Source organism: Epinephelus fuscoguttatus, linkage group LG24 (genome assembly GCF_011397635.1).
Source record: "Epinephelus fuscoguttatus linkage group LG24, E.fuscoguttatus.final_Chr_v1".
NCBI lineage: Eukaryota > Metazoa > Chordata > Actinopteri > Perciformes > Serranidae > Epinephelus > Epinephelus fuscoguttatus.
The window spans coordinates 11,146,386-11,165,861 of NC_064775.1; the positions used below are offsets into that span (position 1 = coordinate 11,146,386).

General features: G+C 42.2%; 1 protein-coding gene across 1 annotated transcript; it reads right to left on the reverse strand.

Moving 5' to 3' along the window:
• Positions 1–244: 244 nt before the first annotated feature.
• ndfip2 (Nedd4 family interacting protein 2) lies at positions 245–9,941 on the reverse strand. The gene is made up of 8 exons (XM_049569804.1): positions 9,717–9,941; positions 6,165–6,393; positions 5,755–5,885; positions 5,220–5,307; positions 4,231–4,355; positions 4,081–4,147; positions 3,884–3,990; positions 245–3,803 (listed from the first exon to the last, which is right to left on the reverse strand). Exons 1-7 carry the CDS (start codon positions 9,741–9,743, stop codon positions 3,887–3,889), a joined length of 771 nt encoding a protein of 256 aa, XP_049425761.1. The 5' UTR covers positions 9,744–9,941; the 3' UTR covers positions 245–3,803; positions 3,884–3,886.
• Positions 9,942–19,476: the final 9,535 nt, after the last annotated feature.

Below are 19,476 nucleotides of genomic sequence, written 5' to 3' on the forward strand. Positions count from 1 at the left end.
ACTACAGCTACGTATCAGGTAGTGACAGCAAGACTGCCCTCACGGTTCCCGGTGGTACTGCTCCGTTTGGCCCGTATCCGTAAGCTTTATAGAAACGTGCAGAAATACGGACGACATGGACACGGAGCACAGACAGGAGGCTCCGTCCGGATCCGGATCCGTATTTAACCTTGAGCATTAATGAGCCTTAACATGGCTTTAAAAGCAAAAAACAAACAAACAAAGCACAGGATCCAACAAAAACTTAACCGGCAGGCTTTTGAACTTTATTGGCATTTTTTGCAAGAGATTATCTGTCAATTTAATTCCAGTTACAGTAAATGCATAACAACTTTTTCAGAAGACGTTACAAGGATTATCTTGGACTAAAAAAAAAAGTTTGTCTGCCGTCTTGTTTTTTTCTTCATTTATTTACAAAGAAATGTAGTTGTACTAGATTAATCCTAATATTACCCCACTCATTCAAGTGGATAAATCATGCAGCAGAGCTATAATTCATTGAAAGGTCTTGATATTGCTGAAAGAGGCTTTAGTTGGATATGACCAGTTAAAAGAAAAAAAAAAAAGCATTTAAAAATAAAAAAGTTGGGCAATACTTAAGCTGTCACAGTTTAGGCTAAAAGCGATGAAACAAGACACACAATAACAATATTATCATTGTTGAAAAATAAAAAGTGCAAAAGGCAAATTATCCATTTGGGATGATTGAGAATTCCAGTTGTAAAACTTGGATGGCTACTCTTTTTTTTTTTTTATCTTTTCTCTATCCACCACATCAAGTTAAGCAGATTCACAAATCATACTGTACAGAAGTTCTTCAAAGTGCAAATATTATGACTTGGCATAAGCTGGTATATACATTTCATTTTCTGGATGACAAAAATAATAATTAAAAAAAGCACGTTTCTCTTTGTCCAGTCAGGCTCCACTTTTATGGCGCACAAGCTCATACAGACGACTACACTCACACTGGACAGCATCCCCTCACTTCATCGCTGTCACCAGACATGGCAACATGTGCTGATATTGTTCTCAGTTTGTCACATGATAAAAGGTCTCCACCGTCCTAACAGGAGCTATGTTACATCACTAAGAGCGTCTCGCTCCACCTAAAGAAAATTTGAATCTAATCATAAAAGCCAAAAAAATCCCAGAGAGAGATCCACGTGTTGGGTTTCTCTAAATCATGCATGACATGCAGAACCAGTCACATTTTAATAGCTTTTATTGCATTGTCCTCTGATTGACTTTTAATTAAAATAAATTTGTTGGCAAGTGTATGAGCACCTCAGCTATATCCGAAAACTTCACTCTGGAGCGAACCTGATCTTTTATAACTAAACTATTCGACTACACCTACTCCATGATCACAGGACTTTACATCCACGACTACTGTAGGGCATTACAGAGAACTAAATTGCATACGACTCTTTTAATTGAGTTGAACTCAAGCCTGGCACATAACAGTTGTATTTAAAAATGCTTATCATCAGCACCAAAGCAGGAGATGAAGCGGACATCCCACACAGTCCTGCCTTTGGGCCGCTTCCCACCGATTTCACCAGAGCAGCCTGTGTGGCCTAGAAACACTGATTTGTCCAAGGAGCCTCCTCAGGAGCTTACAGATACTGTTTTGCCAGACGCATTTGGCAATCAGTGCGGAGCTTGAGAAAAGAAAAAGCGGGTGTATGATGTTTTACAGATCTGTTGTGATATACTGAACCACAGAAAGGTTACTAATGTATTTTTTTTTTTTTTTTTTTTTACATATAAAATATGGTTAAAAACAGATGATTAAGTTTTGGTTTGGATAGTTAGGCAGATGCTTTTCATTTTTCTTTGATTCAGAGAGAGAAAATGTAGCCCTCCTCTAGATATGTCATGACATTTTACTGCATAGGTCAGGTCAGCATGACAGTTTTTAAAAGGCAAAGACAGAGAAGAAAAGGGATTTGTGGATGTGTGTGTGCACATGCATTCATTAGATTCAGATCTTTTTCTCGGTAGCTCACAGATTCAGCTTGTTTTTGGTTGTTTCGATTATTTCCAAGCTGCCCTTTGTCATATTGTCTGGTCACACGGTAAAGGGTCGACAGGTGTGAAGCTCTTAAGATGTGTTTGGTTTAAAGGGTTAGTTTAGATTTTTTGAAGTGGGTTTGTACGAGGTACTTATCCATAGACAGTATATTACATACAGTAGATGTCAGCTGGCACACCCTGGTTTGGAAAAAGCAGGCTGGAGTTCGACATGAAAGCTCAGCAATGGAGGGGGCAAGCAGCCACCGAAAAAAGTCCCACCTAAACAATAAATATCATTCAAGAGGACGTTATATTTAGAATATTTTCAATACTTTACCTTAATGTCAGACAGTGATTTTCAGCTGGAAAGTAAAGCTGTTATGTTGCTCTATTCTTTACCAGACTCCATTGAGAAAAACAGTGATTTAACACTGCTGAATACAGGAGCTGCTGGTCTACCGCTGCCTCAATCAGCTGTTTTGTTTGTGTTACTGTGTGACTTCAGCGTTCAAACGGGTTAGTTCAGGTTCACCAGAGTCGCACAATAGCACAAACTAACCAACTGAATGAAGCAGCGGTAGACCAGCAGCTCCTGTGCTCAGTGAGCTTAAATTACCGTTTTTCTCAATGGGGTCTGGTGGCTGTAGTGAGAGCGTAGCTAACTGATCTGTTAATGGCTTTCCGGTCTGATGGAAAGGTAAAGCAGTGAAAATACTTTCAATATAGCGTACACTTTTTTTTGAGGTGGCTAAAGTACGTGTTGTTGCTGGCCCCCATCCACAACAGTACATCACTCAACTTCCACGTCAGACTCCAGCCTGCCTCTCCAAACTGGAGAAGTACTGACTGACATCTGCTGTATGAAATACACTGACTATGGATTTACACACCATACAACCCCACTTAAAAAAATCTGAACTATCCCTTTAAAAACACTATAAGCATCGCGGTGTGTGATATGTAAGGCTGAGATGTTGGAAGGATGCTCACATGTTAATGCACAAGAACAAAATACATCACATTTAAAGTAAGACTTGTTTAAAACACCCTGAACTTAAAAATATGGAATGGCAAAGCTGGAGCCCAAACTGCTTGAGATACATTGTAATGTGCAATAAGTCAAACAGGCTGCACTCAGTTTGAAATCCTTACTGGATCTTTGTCGCAAAAGCCGGAGGAGAGATGTGAATATCAAAGGCTCAGAGTAGGTTTCCACTTCCTGAACATGATCTATTTTAAAAGGTTTTCTTATTTAAATATAAGCTTATAACACAGATTTCTTGTTTACACAGGTTCAGTGATAAATGAGCAACTGTAACTTTTGTTTTACCTATGTTTAAGATGTTTCATTGAAATAGTTTCATTGTGCTTTCATTTGGTGTTTCTGCAACTCTCCAGCTACTGGATATCTCATTTTGGCCGGCTGAATTTGCCTCAGGTAGCGCCGAGGTCATGCATCTCAAAAGCACTCCTACTCCTGAGAGCCATGACACATACGTGGGACTGCTTTTTCACACTGTGTTGAGAATCAAAGGAAAAATGAAAAACAAAAAACAAAGCCGGGGGAAGAGATCTGATCATCAAAGACTTATTTTTTCGGCTCGGTTCAGGAGTTCAGAGTGAGCCACGTTATGCTTTTAATGAGACCGGTAACACTTTTCTCCCTACGTCTTTTCCTTCATTCCTTCCCCGTCTCCTCTCTTCACTGCAAGGCTCCTCGCTCAGGTCATTTGAGGGGGAGGGAGGGAACTTCACATTGGAAAGGAATGGTGATGTGTGGAAACCTGTGGGGAATAATCATTAGGGCACGCGGCTGCATCATATTTCTTTTTTTTTTTAGTTTTCATCAGAGATTTTGCTTTACCTGTTAGTAGAGGAAGAAGAGGCGTGTTCTATGAGAGGTGGCCATATTCTCTGACATGTTGCGCACTTTAAGATAGTTAACGAAACCCCTGAAGAACAGCAGCAGACCTGCGGAGGGAAAGCACAGTCCACTTCAAAACAGAGATCTCCACCTTTGAGTCGACAAAACAACACAAGATGAAAAAAATATAAACTCACCGAGCAACAGGAAGATCCACCAGAGCCAGTACTGACCGTTGAAGTAGCCAGTGAAGTAGTCAGAGAACTGGACACAAAGATTACACGTTCAGTATTTCATCATGGAGACGTCAAAGTTCAGCACTGATACAAGAAGAACTGTGAACATACCCTGACGATAAGAATCCACTTGATGAGGGAAAGGCCGAAGCCGCAGATGGCTCCGTAGCGTCCGGCGATGGTGTTGGTCAGACAGAAGGACAGGCAGAACCCGATCCAGTTGAACAGGAAGGCCACTACGGGGACAAACAGGAAGATGCTTTATTATTTCGCTTTGCAAAGACAACATAAAAGAAAACAGACCTGATGATTTTATTGAATTTACATTTCAATCTGCCATATTTGCAACAGCAGAGGAAGAACATAACGCTTTTTGTTCAACAATAGAAACAATTTTGAGGCAACATCCACACTAAGACGTTTTCATTTTACAACGCATAACTATTGCTACGTTAACGCCATGCATCCACACTACTCCGATGTTTCAGAACCCCGAAAATGGAGACCTTTTAAAATGCTGCTGACCTTGTTTTAGTTTGAAAACTCAAAGGCTGTGTTTTAGTGTGGATGGGTGGAAACTGAAACTTTATGAAAACAGTGATGCAGAAACCTTCATCCACGTCCTGATTGGGTTATAGATAGCTAAGCCTACATACCTTTTGTGATTTCAACCATTTTGTGAGGGTACTCCTTTCCCATCGCCATGGGATGGATAATGCTGCAGGTACCGATCTAATATGTCGCCATATTTGCTTTGCAACGACCCTCAATCTGTTTTCTGCAGTTCCACCACGTCATCAGTCCGAGTAAAAAAATCTGTGGTCTTACTTTTCTGTAGTATTTTCTATAATTAAGCACCCAACCACAGAGTAGACAATCTGCTTCCTGTATACATCTGCACCTGCATGCCCAGTGTACGTGAATGGTTATGTGATGTGTCTTTTCAGGCACCTTAGTATGGACAGAGATTATTTCTGAAATGTAATGTAATTCTAAAATGAAAACATCGTAGCGTGGATGTAGCATTACACTAGATTTATAATCCTGGCTCCAGCCCTATTAACAGAAGCAATTAAAATGTTACCATGAGATGGACTTACTGAAAAAGGCCAACATGAAGATTCCATCGTTCCCAACTCGAAGTTGATCGGCATCGCTGAAATCATCTCTGGGAGGGAATTCATCATCCTGGATGCAAACAAACCACATATGAGTTTGCAGTCCGCAAATGAACTAAAAGACATGTTTGACCTCCCTCACCCTGAGAGCTATTTCATTCACAGGCGCTGCCACTTAACACGTGCTCAATCAAATCTAAATATGAATGACTCATTCATAATACGTAGCTTAGCAGGTAAGAGTCGTAATACAAACCACAACACCAGCATGTAATGAAGACTAATTACTACCATTTATTTTGTTCCTACATGTCTGTTGGGTGGGGCAGTTCAGATGTAGCGTGCTTTGAGGTAATCCCCACCCTTCTCATGTGTAAGTAAGAGAACACACACCACAAGAATAGCTTGCAAATATTATGATGTCACAAAGGTCGTTTATTACGCTTCAATGAAAGGACGTTTATAAAACAATAAGAGAGATAACAAGAGGAGTGTGTGTGTGAGCATTTGTCTTTACCCGTGGCATCACCTCCACAGTAGAGGTCGCCATGGCGGCCGCTTTGGCTTTCTCCGCTTCGTCATATGTGGGCAGTGAGGTGGCAACGCTGTAGGGTGGAGGTACTGGGAAGTCACCTCGGTAACTGGTCTCTGTGGAAACAACAGAGAGGAGAGGACTCGGTTACAAAGGGAAGAAATGGGACTACATGCAGTATCTGGCTGAGCAGCTGCCAGTAATGTGGTAATGCTGTCATGGAAATCAAACACTGACTCATGAGTCAAGATGCTCCAGAAATTGCCACGAAACTGCTGCTGTAGCTATTTAAGGAAGTATGCAACCACACGTTGGAAAAATCCAGTTGCAGCTCATTTAAAGGAATTATTAGGTTAAATGGAAACTAAATAAAGCAGGATTCTTTTTATGCATACCAGGTGCTGCAGCAGTTGCTCCCAAGTCAATGGAGGCGTACGGAGGTGGAGGTACCTCTCCCTCCCCCTGAGTCCCTGATCCTGACGCTTCCGCTCCCGCTGCAGCAGGCGCCGGTCCAGCCTGGGCCTGGCTCTGGTCCTGGCTGGACGTGCCAGCCTGGGCTGTGGCAGAAGTGCATGGCTGCTGCTCGCTGGTTGAGGCCTCTGAAGAGTCATCCTCATTGTGCAACTGCAGGAGAGGATGAGACGGGGGTTAGAGGAATCAGATCAGCTGATCAGTCAGCTAAAAAGTGTGGCTGCTCGAGGGGACGTTCACACTGTGCCAAGTTTCTAAAGCTGGCATCAATCACATATTTTCTGCCATGCAGAATGAACCGCTTTTAAAAGCTGACATGGGTATTGTGTTCTGATGGCAGCACCAACATCAGGTAGTTATTGTGCAACAAATTGAGCTTTGCACAATCTGTTTTTGTTTGTCAGCACAAAATGTGGGTCAGTCCCCCCTTTTATTTATTTTCCCTTTTTTAAAATGGCATTTTCAAGCTGAATGAGTGAATGGCAGCTCCCTTTGCATATTAATTTATTCATTAAGTTAATTTTATTGAACACACAAGTTAAGTCATCCTTGTTGGTCATCATGTGTAAGGCATTTATTTATCAGATATAATGAAGCAACTTCTGTTTTACTTTATTTATCTTTTTTGTGCTAAACATGCTAGAATGCCAGCCAATCATGACATCAATCAAACATTTATCAAGTTAAGCCATCTTCATTTCATTGGATAGTCAAAATCTCATGAATAAAAGGCTATTCCTGGTAGTTCTCACTGTATTCAGATAGCCTGTAAGACAGCACTGTTTAATTTCATTGTTAACAACTTCACCATTTACTGCTCACTCTCTTTATACTGTATCGCAGCTGATTAATTAACCAATAATTCAAACAGCACATTTCCCACTGTCAATCCTTCACATTAAAAGCATTAAACTAGCAAAACACAGGTTGGCATTTATTTTAAAGCTGCCACAAAATTTAACACTAAGGATTACCGTTTTATTGCTACTTGGATGTGTGCACTGTAATAATACTGCTGCGGTACACATGTCTACATTTGCTTCACCGTTTGCCCTCAGCAGCATGTTTGACACTCTAAGCTAAGAGACCTGACACTACATCGGTATGTCAACAGAGGAAGGTCTCTGGAAAAGTGATACACATGTAATCGGTGAATGAGTGTCCCCGCTACAGCTGAGAGAGTCAGTGACATTAATTTTCACCAGACCAAAGAGCCAAACACCCTCTGAAATTACAGAGGGAAACATGATGGGTACAGAGCCGCTGGCGGGAAACCAGGGTGGGCAAAGTGAGGCAGGGTTTCCTCCTCACACTCTCTGTGACTTCCATCAAGGTGCCCTTGAGAAAGTTAAGTTAAACCAAGATAGCATTATGCAATCTTTTGCCCTGTAACGGCAATAACAGTGATACTGATCTAGATAAAATACAACACGTTTGTTTTTTAATTCTATAATATCAAGTCAAAAGTCAGCAGCACATATAATGTTTTATGGTTGATTCTCTGGTATCTTAGCTTATAATACCTATAATTAACAGGTAAAAACCGCAGACTAGTTATGTGTTACAGTGTGGACACAAACCCAGGATTAGCAAAAGCTAACTCAATGTGGCTGAGCAAGTTAAACTTGTTCAGAGCTCTGTCACAAATATTTGAAAAACACAAGTGAAAAGTATAAGTAACAGCTGTTAGGGTCGGTTTCTGGAACACAATGTCCAAGTTAGGATGAAACTGTAAACTGTTGTACTGCTCACTTGTGTTGTTACACCAAACATAATGACCCTTCTGCTTCTAAATGTTTAGTGAAAAACTGCCATGGAGTTTGCAGTTTTAGTTTGGTGATGACCTCGCTTTAGTTTTGGCTGCAACTAGCTTGGAGGTCATGCTGTGGTAAAACACCAGCGCGAACACGGAAACCCCCTTCGTAACAACAGCTGACATCAAACTGATCACTAAGAAGTCACAGGTGACTAACAACAGGAGTGCGCAGTTAATCACCATGTGAAAAAAGAGGTAGTCATACTTAAAAGGAAATATCTTCATCACCATGCAGATAAACTTCTCCAAAAAGCCCTCGAATTCTGTCTTGTAACACTCCACCAGCACATTCGATGCACAAGGCAGGGAGTGAATGAGTGGCTGACGACTGGCTCGGAATCAAGGACAAAGCATAACGCACCCCCGCGCACAGGGGATTACATAAGATCTTAACAACATAGCCACAAGCCTCCTCATGTGTCCAAATATACCAGAAACTAATGTGAGGCTGCTCCGAGCAGCAGTGCCCCATACTTGCAGAAAAGATTTCGAGAAGAATGAGAAAGCTAGGGGGCAAAATGTGGGGAGGAATGAGAAGTTTGTGAATGTCGGCATAATGAAATAAAGATGGGGCTGTGTACAAACCATAACATCAGATAGTTTATCAGTTTGGCCAAACGTGTTGAAGTGTACAGTCTCTAAATAATCCTTGAGAATCCATTGTCCAGAAGTTGACTAATGTGTGTAACTTAGTGCTCATGTTATTTTGCACGCTCAGGATTACTGTTGAAATCTGCACTTTGTCCAGGGTTGAAAAGTTAGAGCACGTCACTGATTTGCTTTGGCTCACTCTGAATCCTGTGGGATTACCACTCACATACCCTGAACCACAGGAATCGGAGCACAAAGCGGACTTTATCTCAAAGTGACCACAACTGTTTCCAAAATCCCCCAGCCGCTGTTGATGCCTCAACATGCCTGGGAACACTTTAGACAGCATTAAATGCCACGTTTAATGCTGGTTAACCCAAATGGTCACCACATTATGAAGCTGTTTTTAACTCATCCACATGGGAACACAGTTTTTACTGCCATCAATAACTCACTGAATATCTTAATATCTGCTGTACGTTATAGTCATGCCTTGGAAAAGTTAGTTATTAAGTTATTACTTGACTGAACTTTATCTAGCCCTTTGGACTTGAAGAGTTAACCAGGGTGTTTGCTATTATCACTTAGCTAAGTGAATGAAAAACTCCCCTTTTAGCTACATTAATTAGCCACACAACTCCCATGCTAATGCTAACTTCCAGCTTGGCCTCTTTAAACGTGTGTTAGCTTACTAACCACCGTGTAACTTAAGAGTTTAAAAGTTTTACATACCCATATACCCATGAAAATATCTGTTAAGTGTGTAATATTAAATTTCATGGCCTAAAACATTAATTTTGGCAGGCTAGCTAACGTTAGCTTAGCCAATGCGGAAGTGCTTGAAAGGCTGTCAAAACAAAACGGTTCGCGGAAATAAATAAAAGGTCAACTACAACAGAAGTAACAATTCAGAAGCGAATTTAAATACTTTCCTTTCGTGTCCACCCGATTTTGTTTCTTATAGTTGAATATTAAAAAAAATAGAGATGCCTTATTTCTACCAGGGCCTTGTTTCCTGTGACAGGCCGTGCTATCAAACGGTGTTTTGATCTCGTCCGTCCACACTCACCACTTGGTATCGGCTTGCTGGGTCCATCCCGACGAGATTCAGCTGGCAAGCGAGCCAGCCGAGAACACAAGATTGAAATCTGAGTTGTTTTTGCTCCTAAGTGTGTGTTAGGGACAGGAGATACTTCTCTCAGACAACAGGATACGGACCGATGACAGAAATGGCTGCAACCTACAGTGCACTCGCTTAGAAAAACACCGTTGTTGGTAAAACGTTGCCCAACAGTCAAGCTACTCATTAAAGCTGCCACTTCCTGTCAGATATTTCAAAATAAAATATATAAAAATACAATGCATCAATTTGTATCTTGAGTAACACCAAAGTAATAATCAGTTAATTAGTAATAACATTTGAACTCACCCCTTAAAGGTGCAACATGATCTAATCTGCCCTTGCACCAGGATTCCTCTGGTAACACAGCTAGAGCCAAGTAAATAACTGCTCAACTCAAGGTTCCTAAGGTAATAAAAAAAAAGACGAGGGGGAGTCCCGAGCGGAATGACATGGGGCCCACAGCGACTGCTTGTGGCCTGCCCCTGCTGATTCATGAACATGTCACTTGGTTATTGTAGAGCCAATTTTAGCTCATTTTTAATATACTCTTTGGAATTTTAATGCACCGTACTGCATCATATTTGATAGGGCTGATATTTTTTGATTCAAAATTTTGATTAAATAAGTAGGTAATTACAGATTCATTAAATTTGGTGATATGGTATGGTATGGTATATATCTTACACCATACATTATACCATAATGTTGTACTCTAGATTGTGGTAGAAGAGAGTAGCCAGACATGGAAGTACTCAAGATAAGATGAGATTCACATGTTACAGCAGCTCAAATAGAACGGTTAGAAAAGCAAGTTGAATGGCAGTAGAATATACGAATATACATAAAATACATTATGTGTGTGTGTATATATATATATATATATATATATATATATAATCAGTATTAGAAAAATATAAAGTACTAAATTTACACACAACTATCCACTTAATATTATTTACACTATATACATCTTTCACTTATGCACATGGTGTGTAGTATTAAATTTTTTTTTAAAAAATGTGAGACCAATTTAAATGGTGAAATGACCTAAACATAAAAAGAAAACAGCATCGACATCCACTCTGACATGTCAAACCCATTGATTAGAAAAGGCTAATTTAAATAGAAAAATTAAAAAGAAATGAAAATGGTAATAATTGTCCACTCCACATTATAATCACACAGATAAAGTACAGATGCCAAATTTGTTCCACAAACAATGACACGACGTATGTGTATGATGTGTGAAGACAGATTTTTGTAGCTTCATTATTCTGAACTGGTCTGCTAAAAAAACATTTTAATGGTTTGTCTTATTTTGAAGGGAGAGTCCTGTCATTTCCGGTTGTAGTCTTCCTTTATCTAACTTGATGGTGGGGGTTGTTCACGGATTTCCACGGATTGAGAAAGCATGATGACGCAAATGCACACAGAAATTGTGAATAAACGGGCCACTGGGTGGAGCTAAAGTCCTGTATCACTGAACCACCTCGAGCTGCTTCCATCATGTTTCATTTCATGAATTACATTTATACTGCAGTTTTTTAAAAGACATATATGTTACACGTCACAAAAAATGTAAATAATTCTTTAATTACTGAAAGTGGGTTACATTTCAAAGCATGGTGTAGTTCTCTTTCTTTACATGTGAATTATTAAATGTAGCAGCAGAAATAGGCCAAGGAGAAGAGTCTGGCAGGAGGCCTGTTGGCTCCAGCGAGACTTCACAGCCATAACTCATGTTGCAGTACAGAGAAAATCTGGCCTTGAATAAAAGACAAATGGACACATTGCTGCACTCTGTAGATTCTTTGACACTGTGTGTATAGTGTTGGTGTCTCTGCTTTTATCTATAAAAGCCTTAAAGTGAGACTACGTAACTTTTGAATGGAGAAATAACACTTTTCTTCTTTAAAGAAAAAGTAGAATTGATAGGCAGGAGAGGCAGAGTCACTGTCTCTGATGTTTAAACTATTAGAGACAGCTTTAAACCACATCACAAGGTCTTCATCGGAATAAATTTAGCTTAATTTAAAAGCCAACACAGAGAGGAAGTCCTATAGCAGCTCCTGATCTCTTGTAAATTCACCTTTATGACAACTGAGCATTGACAGAAAAATCCACATTTTTATTAGTTTTGTGCACAAAAGTGTAAATTGCGCTCTGCAATATGCTGCCAACATTAACAGCTCACTGTCAAAAGGAAATAACACTGAGCCACTTCACAGTCAGGATAGTTTAGCTCGCCTGTGTGTATGTTTGTTCCTTGGTGCCAAAGATTTGTCACTCAAATGTGTGTATACATGAGGCAGGTTTGTGTCTTCACCTCAGTCTAAAGTTTACTCTGTCATGTGTTCGTGCCTCTGGGCTAATCCTGGATCAGCATTGCAGTGGATCAGAGCACAATAGGCTCTTGGTACATTTATGAATGCAAGTACTGGAGGTTCAAGGATAAAGCACAAAGAGATTCAGAAACCATTGACTTTAAAGGGATAGTTCAGGCTTTTAGAAAGATATATAACCTGTGGAAAGCCCTTATAGCTGTGTGTTGCCTGTAGAATAATAGGAGTGTAGTGCATACAGGACATTTTGAAGGCAAATGTTGCTGTGATGCATTGCTCATAGAATATTTTTCACAAACATCATTTTTAACCCTGGTGACTCACACTACTGTATTTTTAACAAGATGCTGATGAATGCCCCCTCAAAAACTAAAGCAATGCAGATACTTTCTTGAAAGCAGTGGTGCTATGTACACCTTGATACAAATGCTAATGAGTAAGCTAACAGTGGTTGTAGTGGCTAAACTGGCCCAGTGCCGGTTTCCACTGCGGTGAATGAACCACTAAAGTGTTTTCTTGCATGCGCATACCTTTGTGTTTTCTTGCGATGTATTCTTCGGTTCTGTGGTGGTGGTAGTTGACAGAAACCTATTTATTTACTAGATTAATTTCTTATGTTTTAACGTTATGTGTTGCAGTAAGAAACGTAAACGCAAACACACTGATCCCCACACCTGTGTGTCTTTTGTACTTAACTGACTGACGTGACCCCTCACCAATTCTAAAAACGTTGACTGCCTCCTTGTGGTGTGGCAGCAAACAAAAACACCCATATTGGCTCCAACATCAAGTAGACATGAGGCAACCTTAGCGTTCATAGAACGGGGCAAGATAACTCCAATATTTACCCTCTTTTTTGCCAGTTTGGTCTACAACACCTGAGGAAAATATTCGGCTCTATAAATGCAAAATGCCCCACTATGTTAGTAAGCTAGTTGCTAACATTAGCCATGTTTCCATCAGCCTGTCTAGATGCGCATGTAGAAGTATTGCATCGGAAAATTATGATGGAAATGCCAAAATTAGAATTAAAATCCCCTGATTTGCACAAACTAAAATACGCTCGCTTTAGCCAGGTTTCGGTTGACTCGAAAAAATGTTGATTCGCAAAACAGGGGATGGAAACAGTTATGTTCGAATTAAGTCTGACGTAGCGCACCTCTCTCCATGGTGATATCCACACTCCGGGTCGGGATGCAGTAATGCATTTACAAGCTGGTTGCCAACCGCCAGAAAACTTAGAAGAAGAATGCGAGACTTGTTTTGTTTCCGGTTCTGCGGAAAACTTGCGCGAGTACGTAGTTTTCACCAAAGTCCGTACATTTAATGGAAACACACAGGATTCGTATTTCTTTTAATGCGCATTTCCCAGTGATTCAAATCACTTTTGGATGGAAATATAGCTATTGTCTATGGGCCATTTGGTGCAGGGAGTGGCTCCGACTGGCCCTTACAGGCATTATTGGAGGTCGACATTAGTGTATTCAAGAGGCTGTCGCATACTCATTTGTTAAGCTAGCTTGAAGGTAGTGGTATCTTGTGAAACTAAACAACCTAAGTCACCCATTGATGCCAACCATGCTAGCATTGCCTGTCAATAAAGAGGCTAAAATGCTTTTAAGTTAGGCTAAATTTTGGCGAGGGAACAACTAGCATGGCCATTTTTTAAAGAGGCCCCTTGACCCAACCTGGTAAAATAAATGGAGTCAAACATTACTGCATTTAAAAGGCTGTGGTGCACTCATTTTTAAGCTAACACAAAGGTAGTGGTATCTTGTGAATCTAAACAACCTAAGGTACCAGCCATGCTAGCATTGCTTGTCGAGAGGGAGGCTAAATAATGCTTTAAATTTAAGCTAAATTTTGGCGAGGGAACAACTAGCATGGCGATCTTTAAATGGGCTCCTTGACCCAAACTGGTGAAATAATTGCACTAATTTTTAAGCTAGTGTGAAGGTCGTGGTATCTTAACCCTTTGAAATGCCTTTCACAAACATTTAAATCTTAGAGTAATTGGTTTGGTTTCTTTCGGAAACGTGCTAAAAGGTGACGAGCAACTTGGCAAGAAATGTCTTGCAAACTGCAATAATATGCAGATTTACCAAGAAAAATAACCTGAAAAAGAAAAGAAAGTGAGGGGAAAATAATTAAAAATGTTTAAAAAGATCCAGAAAATCCCCAGAAAAAATGTATATATTATTATTGTTGTAATTGTACCTTTAGGGTTGTAATACCAAAAAATCTCTCTCTCGCTCTCTCTCTCTCTCTATATATATATGTATGTATGTGTGTATATATATATCACTTTTTTCCAGGTCATTTACTTGATTTTTTTCTATTTTATTTTTATTTATTTATTTATTTATTTATTTATTTATTATTTTTTTGTACATTTTTCAACTTATTTGTCCCAGTAACTTTTACTAATCTCTTTGCTATTTTTGGGGGTCATTTCTTGTAAATTTGCTCATTGCCTTTGTTGTGTATTTCTGAAAGGCCAATTTGCTCAGGTTTTAAAGGGTTGGGTTGCGTTGTTGGGTTCTATAGGTCTTCATGACTGTCCCCTGAACTTGAGAAGGCTTGTTCCTACTAAATGTTTTTAATGTACTCCTCCAAATTAAAGCCGTTTTTTTGTCTCTTTCACGTAAAGAAAAACCACCCATTTTGAAGAACAATAAATTACCTAACATGTAGATACTTTTAAATAGGATTGCTGTGGAACTCAAAATGGTGACTGCACCAGTATTGGTCTGTTCATATCAGATAATTGCTACTGTTAACTGTAAAATAAGAAACCAACAGTATGCAGTTCCTTACCTCTTATATTGACACAGTTTTAAACTCGCCTATACTTCAACAGCATAATCAAATTCCTGAAATTTAGTTCTGCTTTTTGGTTTGGGTGTGCCATCCCAAGATTTTCAGTGGCCACATTCTGACAAATTTCTGGGAACACCAGAGTTTGAAAGAACTCCAGTGTGTGATTAAACGATGTTCTTGCGCTCCCATCTGCCCAATCGCATTAATACACTTACTACTCCTTCAATCTGCCCAAAAGCTGGGTGAAGCCGCCCTAAACAGAGCGAACAATGAAAACACAGCGAGGTATTGATAAAAGGCTCCTCTTGAATTAAATATTAATCCGGCTCGCTAAGAAGGGGATTACTGCAGTACATGTATCAGTTAAGCAGCTCATGCTGAGACAGAGAGGGAAGAAGAGGGTGAAAGAGGTTAGAAAAAATGTGTAAAAGATGTGAGGTGTGATGCAAAAAAAAAAAAAAAATGCAGGTGCAACATCCTGCGTCGTAAAGTGTTTTGCCCTTTGCAAGGCAGCGGGCATTAGCAGCATTAGGGATTAATGTGCAGCAGTGATAGACGAAGGAGCAAAGAGGACTTGAAGTCATTTGCCCAGCTGCAGTTTGAACCCCACTTTTAGAGCCCGTAATGGCACTTTAGAGCATCCATCACTGACACACACAACTTTAAGAAGACACCCACTCATGCACACACCCACACGCGCACACACAATCAGGATGTTGTTACTTGGCAACATCATTTCAAGGTAAATAGGTGCTGAAAAAAGGTGTTATATAAAGAAACAGTGGGTGTCTCTGTCAGATGCTGCAGCTTTTCAGTGAGGCAGACTCATTCTTATGCTGTGAAAAGCTCTGCTATTTGACTGGAGGTGAGTGTTTTGTTCGAGGCTGATGGGATCGTGTATTACAGGAGAAGACATCTGTTAGTTTTGCGAGGATACAGGCAGCAATTTAATTGCCTCGCTGCAGTGTATTTTGAGGCAATTTACATGTTTTTTTGTGTGGGGAAATTGCATTAGGGGAAGGGGATGTAGAGGATTTCCAAAATGCTACATATACATTCCGACAAAAAGTATCATAATTCAGTCTACAGTATAAACACTGAGATGTTTTTGTGAGGAAATGTATGCAGATTATTATGGGTGGAGAGGGAGCGTTACAAAGGGGTAAGAAAAATGGAAGGGTTATGTATTTTTGTAGAGGACTACACCGGATCTTTATCGATATATATGATTAAGCATAATTTCTACCAACAGTCACTCCCACCCTCACAAAAAGGAAAATGTCCACTTAGCAAGTCCCCATATTTTTCCCATTGACAGTGTTACATGACTCACAGCTGGAGCGCCTGTGTGGCTTGGATCAGTTTGAAACTCTCCTGGTTAAATCACCAGGACAAACTGTTTCAGCAAGAAACATCTAATCTTTGAAGTTAAAGGGGACCTATTATGCTACATAAATATAGCAGCAGACCAATATTTGTGGAAGAACCTGTCCAGATGATCTTCAACTCCCACCTCCGGGAGAGCTTCGACCGCGTCCTGAGGGCAGAGGGGGACATTGAGTCCGAATTGGCCTTGTTCCGCTCTGCCATTGTTGAGGCGGCGGTTGCGAGCTGTGGCCGCAAGGCCGCTGGGGCCAGTCGCGGCAGTAATCCGTCAGGCTGAAGAAGGAGGCCTACAGGGCATGGTTGGTCTGTGGGTCTCCAGAAGCAGCTGACAGGTACCGGCGGGCCAAGCGGAGCGCAGCGGCAGCAGTCGTGGAGGCAAAAACTCGGGCGTGGGAGGAGTTCGGTGAGGCCATGGAGGAAGACTATCGATCGTCTCCAAAGAGGTTCTGGCAGAACGTCCGGCGCCTCAGGGGGGGAAGGCGGCAACTTGCTCACACTGTTTACAGTGGGGGTGGGGAGCTGCTGACGTCAACTGGGGACATTGTCGGGCAGTGGAAAGAATACTTTGAGGAGCTCCTCAATCCCACCAACACGTATTACAGTGAGGAAACAGAGACAGGGGTCTCGGGGGCGGGTCGTCCAATTTCTGGGGCAGAAGTTGCTGAGGTAGTGAAACAACTCCGAGGCGGCGGAGCCCCGGGGGTGGATGAGATTCGTCCTGGATATCTCAAGGCTCTGGATGTTGTAGGGCTGTCCTGGCTGACACGCCTCTGCAACATTGCGTGGACATCGGGGGCAGTGCCTCTGGAGTGGCAGACCAGGGTGGTGGTCCCCATTTTCAAGAAAGGGGACCAGAGGGTGTGTTCCAACTACAGGGGGATCACACTCCTCAGCCTACCCGGTAAGGTCTACTCCAGGGTGCTGGAAGAAGAGGGTCCGGTCGATAGTTGAACCTCAGATTGAGGAGGAGCAATGTGGTTTTCGACGCGGAACCATGGACCAGCTCTTTACCCTCGCCAGGGTGCTGGAGGGGGCATGGGATTTTGCCCAACCAGTCCACATGTGTTTTGTGGATTTGGAGAAGGCTTACGACTGTGTCCCCAGGGGCATCCTGTGGGGGGTGCTCCGGGAGTATGGGGTTGGTGGCCCCTTGCTGATGGCCATCCAGTCCCTGTACCTAAGGAGCATGAGTCTGGTTCGCATGGCTGGCAGTAAGTCGGACCTGTTCCCGGTGAGGGTTGGACTCCGCCAGGGCTGCCCTTTGTCACCGGTTCTGTTCATGACTATTATGGACAGAATTTCTAGGCGTAGCCGAGTGGTGGAGGGTGTCAGATTCGGTGATGGGAGGATCTCGTCCCTGCTTTTTGTGGATGACGTGGTCCTCCTAGCTCCATCGAACAGTGACCTCCAGCTCTCGCTGGGACGGTTCGCAGCCGAGTGTGAAGCGGCTGGGATGAGAATCAGCACCTCCAAGTCTGAGGCCATGGTCCTCAGCCGGAAAAGGGTGGATTACCCACTCCAGGTTGGGGAGGTCCTTTCTCAGGTGGAGGAGTTTAAGTATCTCGGGATCTTGTTCACGAGTGAGGGTAGGATGGAGCGGGAGATTGACAGGCGGATTGGGGCGGCGTCAGCAGTGATGCAGGCGCTTAACCGGTCCATTGTGGTGAAGAGGGAGCTTGGCCAGAAAGCGAAGCTCTCGATTTACCAGTCGATCTACGTTCCAATCCTCACCTATGGTCACGAGCTCTGGGTAGTGACCGAAAGAATGAGATCACGAGTACAAGCGGCCGAAATGAGTTTCCTCCGCAGGGTGGCTGGGCTCAGACTTAGGGATAGGGTGAGGAGCTCAGACATCTGGGAGGGACTTGGAGTAGAGCCACTGCTCCTCCACATCGAGAGGAGCCAGTTGAGGTGGTTCGGGCATCTGGTAAGGATGCCTTCTGGACGCCTCCCTTGGGAGGTGTTTCGGGCGTGTCTAACCAGGAGGAGACCTCGGGGCCGCCCCAGAACACGCTGGAGGGACTACATCACCCGGCTGGCCTGGGAACGCCTCGGGGTTCCCGCGGAAGAGCTGACGGAAGTGGCTGGGGAGAGGACTGTCTGGGCTTCTTTGCTGAGGCTGCTGCCCCCACGACCCGGACCCGGATAAGCGGAGGACGACGAGTACCAATATTTGTGATGTGAAGATATGATGGATATGTTGGATTAATGGCGTCCTGACCTGAGAATGAAGTCATATTGTCTATATTTGAATGAGAGGGTGGAGCGAGGGGTGGATCTGGCTCATAGGCTGTAGCGACGTCTCACAGACAGCCTATCACTCAAGCAGCCCAGCCCTTAAGTGTGCGTAATTTTGAGTTATTGAGTTCTAAAGAAATACACCTCCGTACAGTTGTCATGAATGTTGAAATTAGCTCCAGATACCAAAAATGTTTTCTGTACCAGGCTGTAAACATGTATATGTCTGCTGTAAAGTTTGGCATTTTAACACAGGGTCGATGGGGATTGACTCGGATCTGGAGCCAGCCTCAAGTGGTCATTAGAGGAACTGCAGTTTTTGGCACTTTGTGTTGGGTTCATTTTTCAGCCCTGGAGGCTGCCACTAGGTTAGCTCATTTGCGCTGCTCTGCACTGGACTCATGTGACAATTACCACTGATATGGGTATGGTATCGTCATGGTAGCGAAGGGCCAACCCTCCAGATTCCCCCTTGTTAACACTGTTCGCTCTGTCAGCACTGTTGCCTTTGTTTAGCAGTGTTCATTGAGTAAGCACCGTTAGCCGCTAGCCGTGGGCTCAGCCACCTCAGAGCCCCTTTCATGATGCTGATGCCGAATTCTTTTTATCATTTTAAACAATTATGTATATTATATTGCCTCTAATTGTCTCATTGTGCCTATTGTAGTTGTGCTTCATCTTGATTTTAAATATTTCATCATTGGGATTATGAGTGATGATCATTAGCTCTTTTGGTGCCCCTTTAGCACTTGATTCCCTCCACACAGTTTATGATACGCCTGTATGTAGCGGTGGCGCTGTCTGTTTCCAGTGTTTTTTTTCCTACTCTCCAGACACGCTGACATCATCTCATGACATGGCATGTTACTGCAAGTGTTTACATTACGTACACTACATTTAGCTACATGCTAATGTCAGGG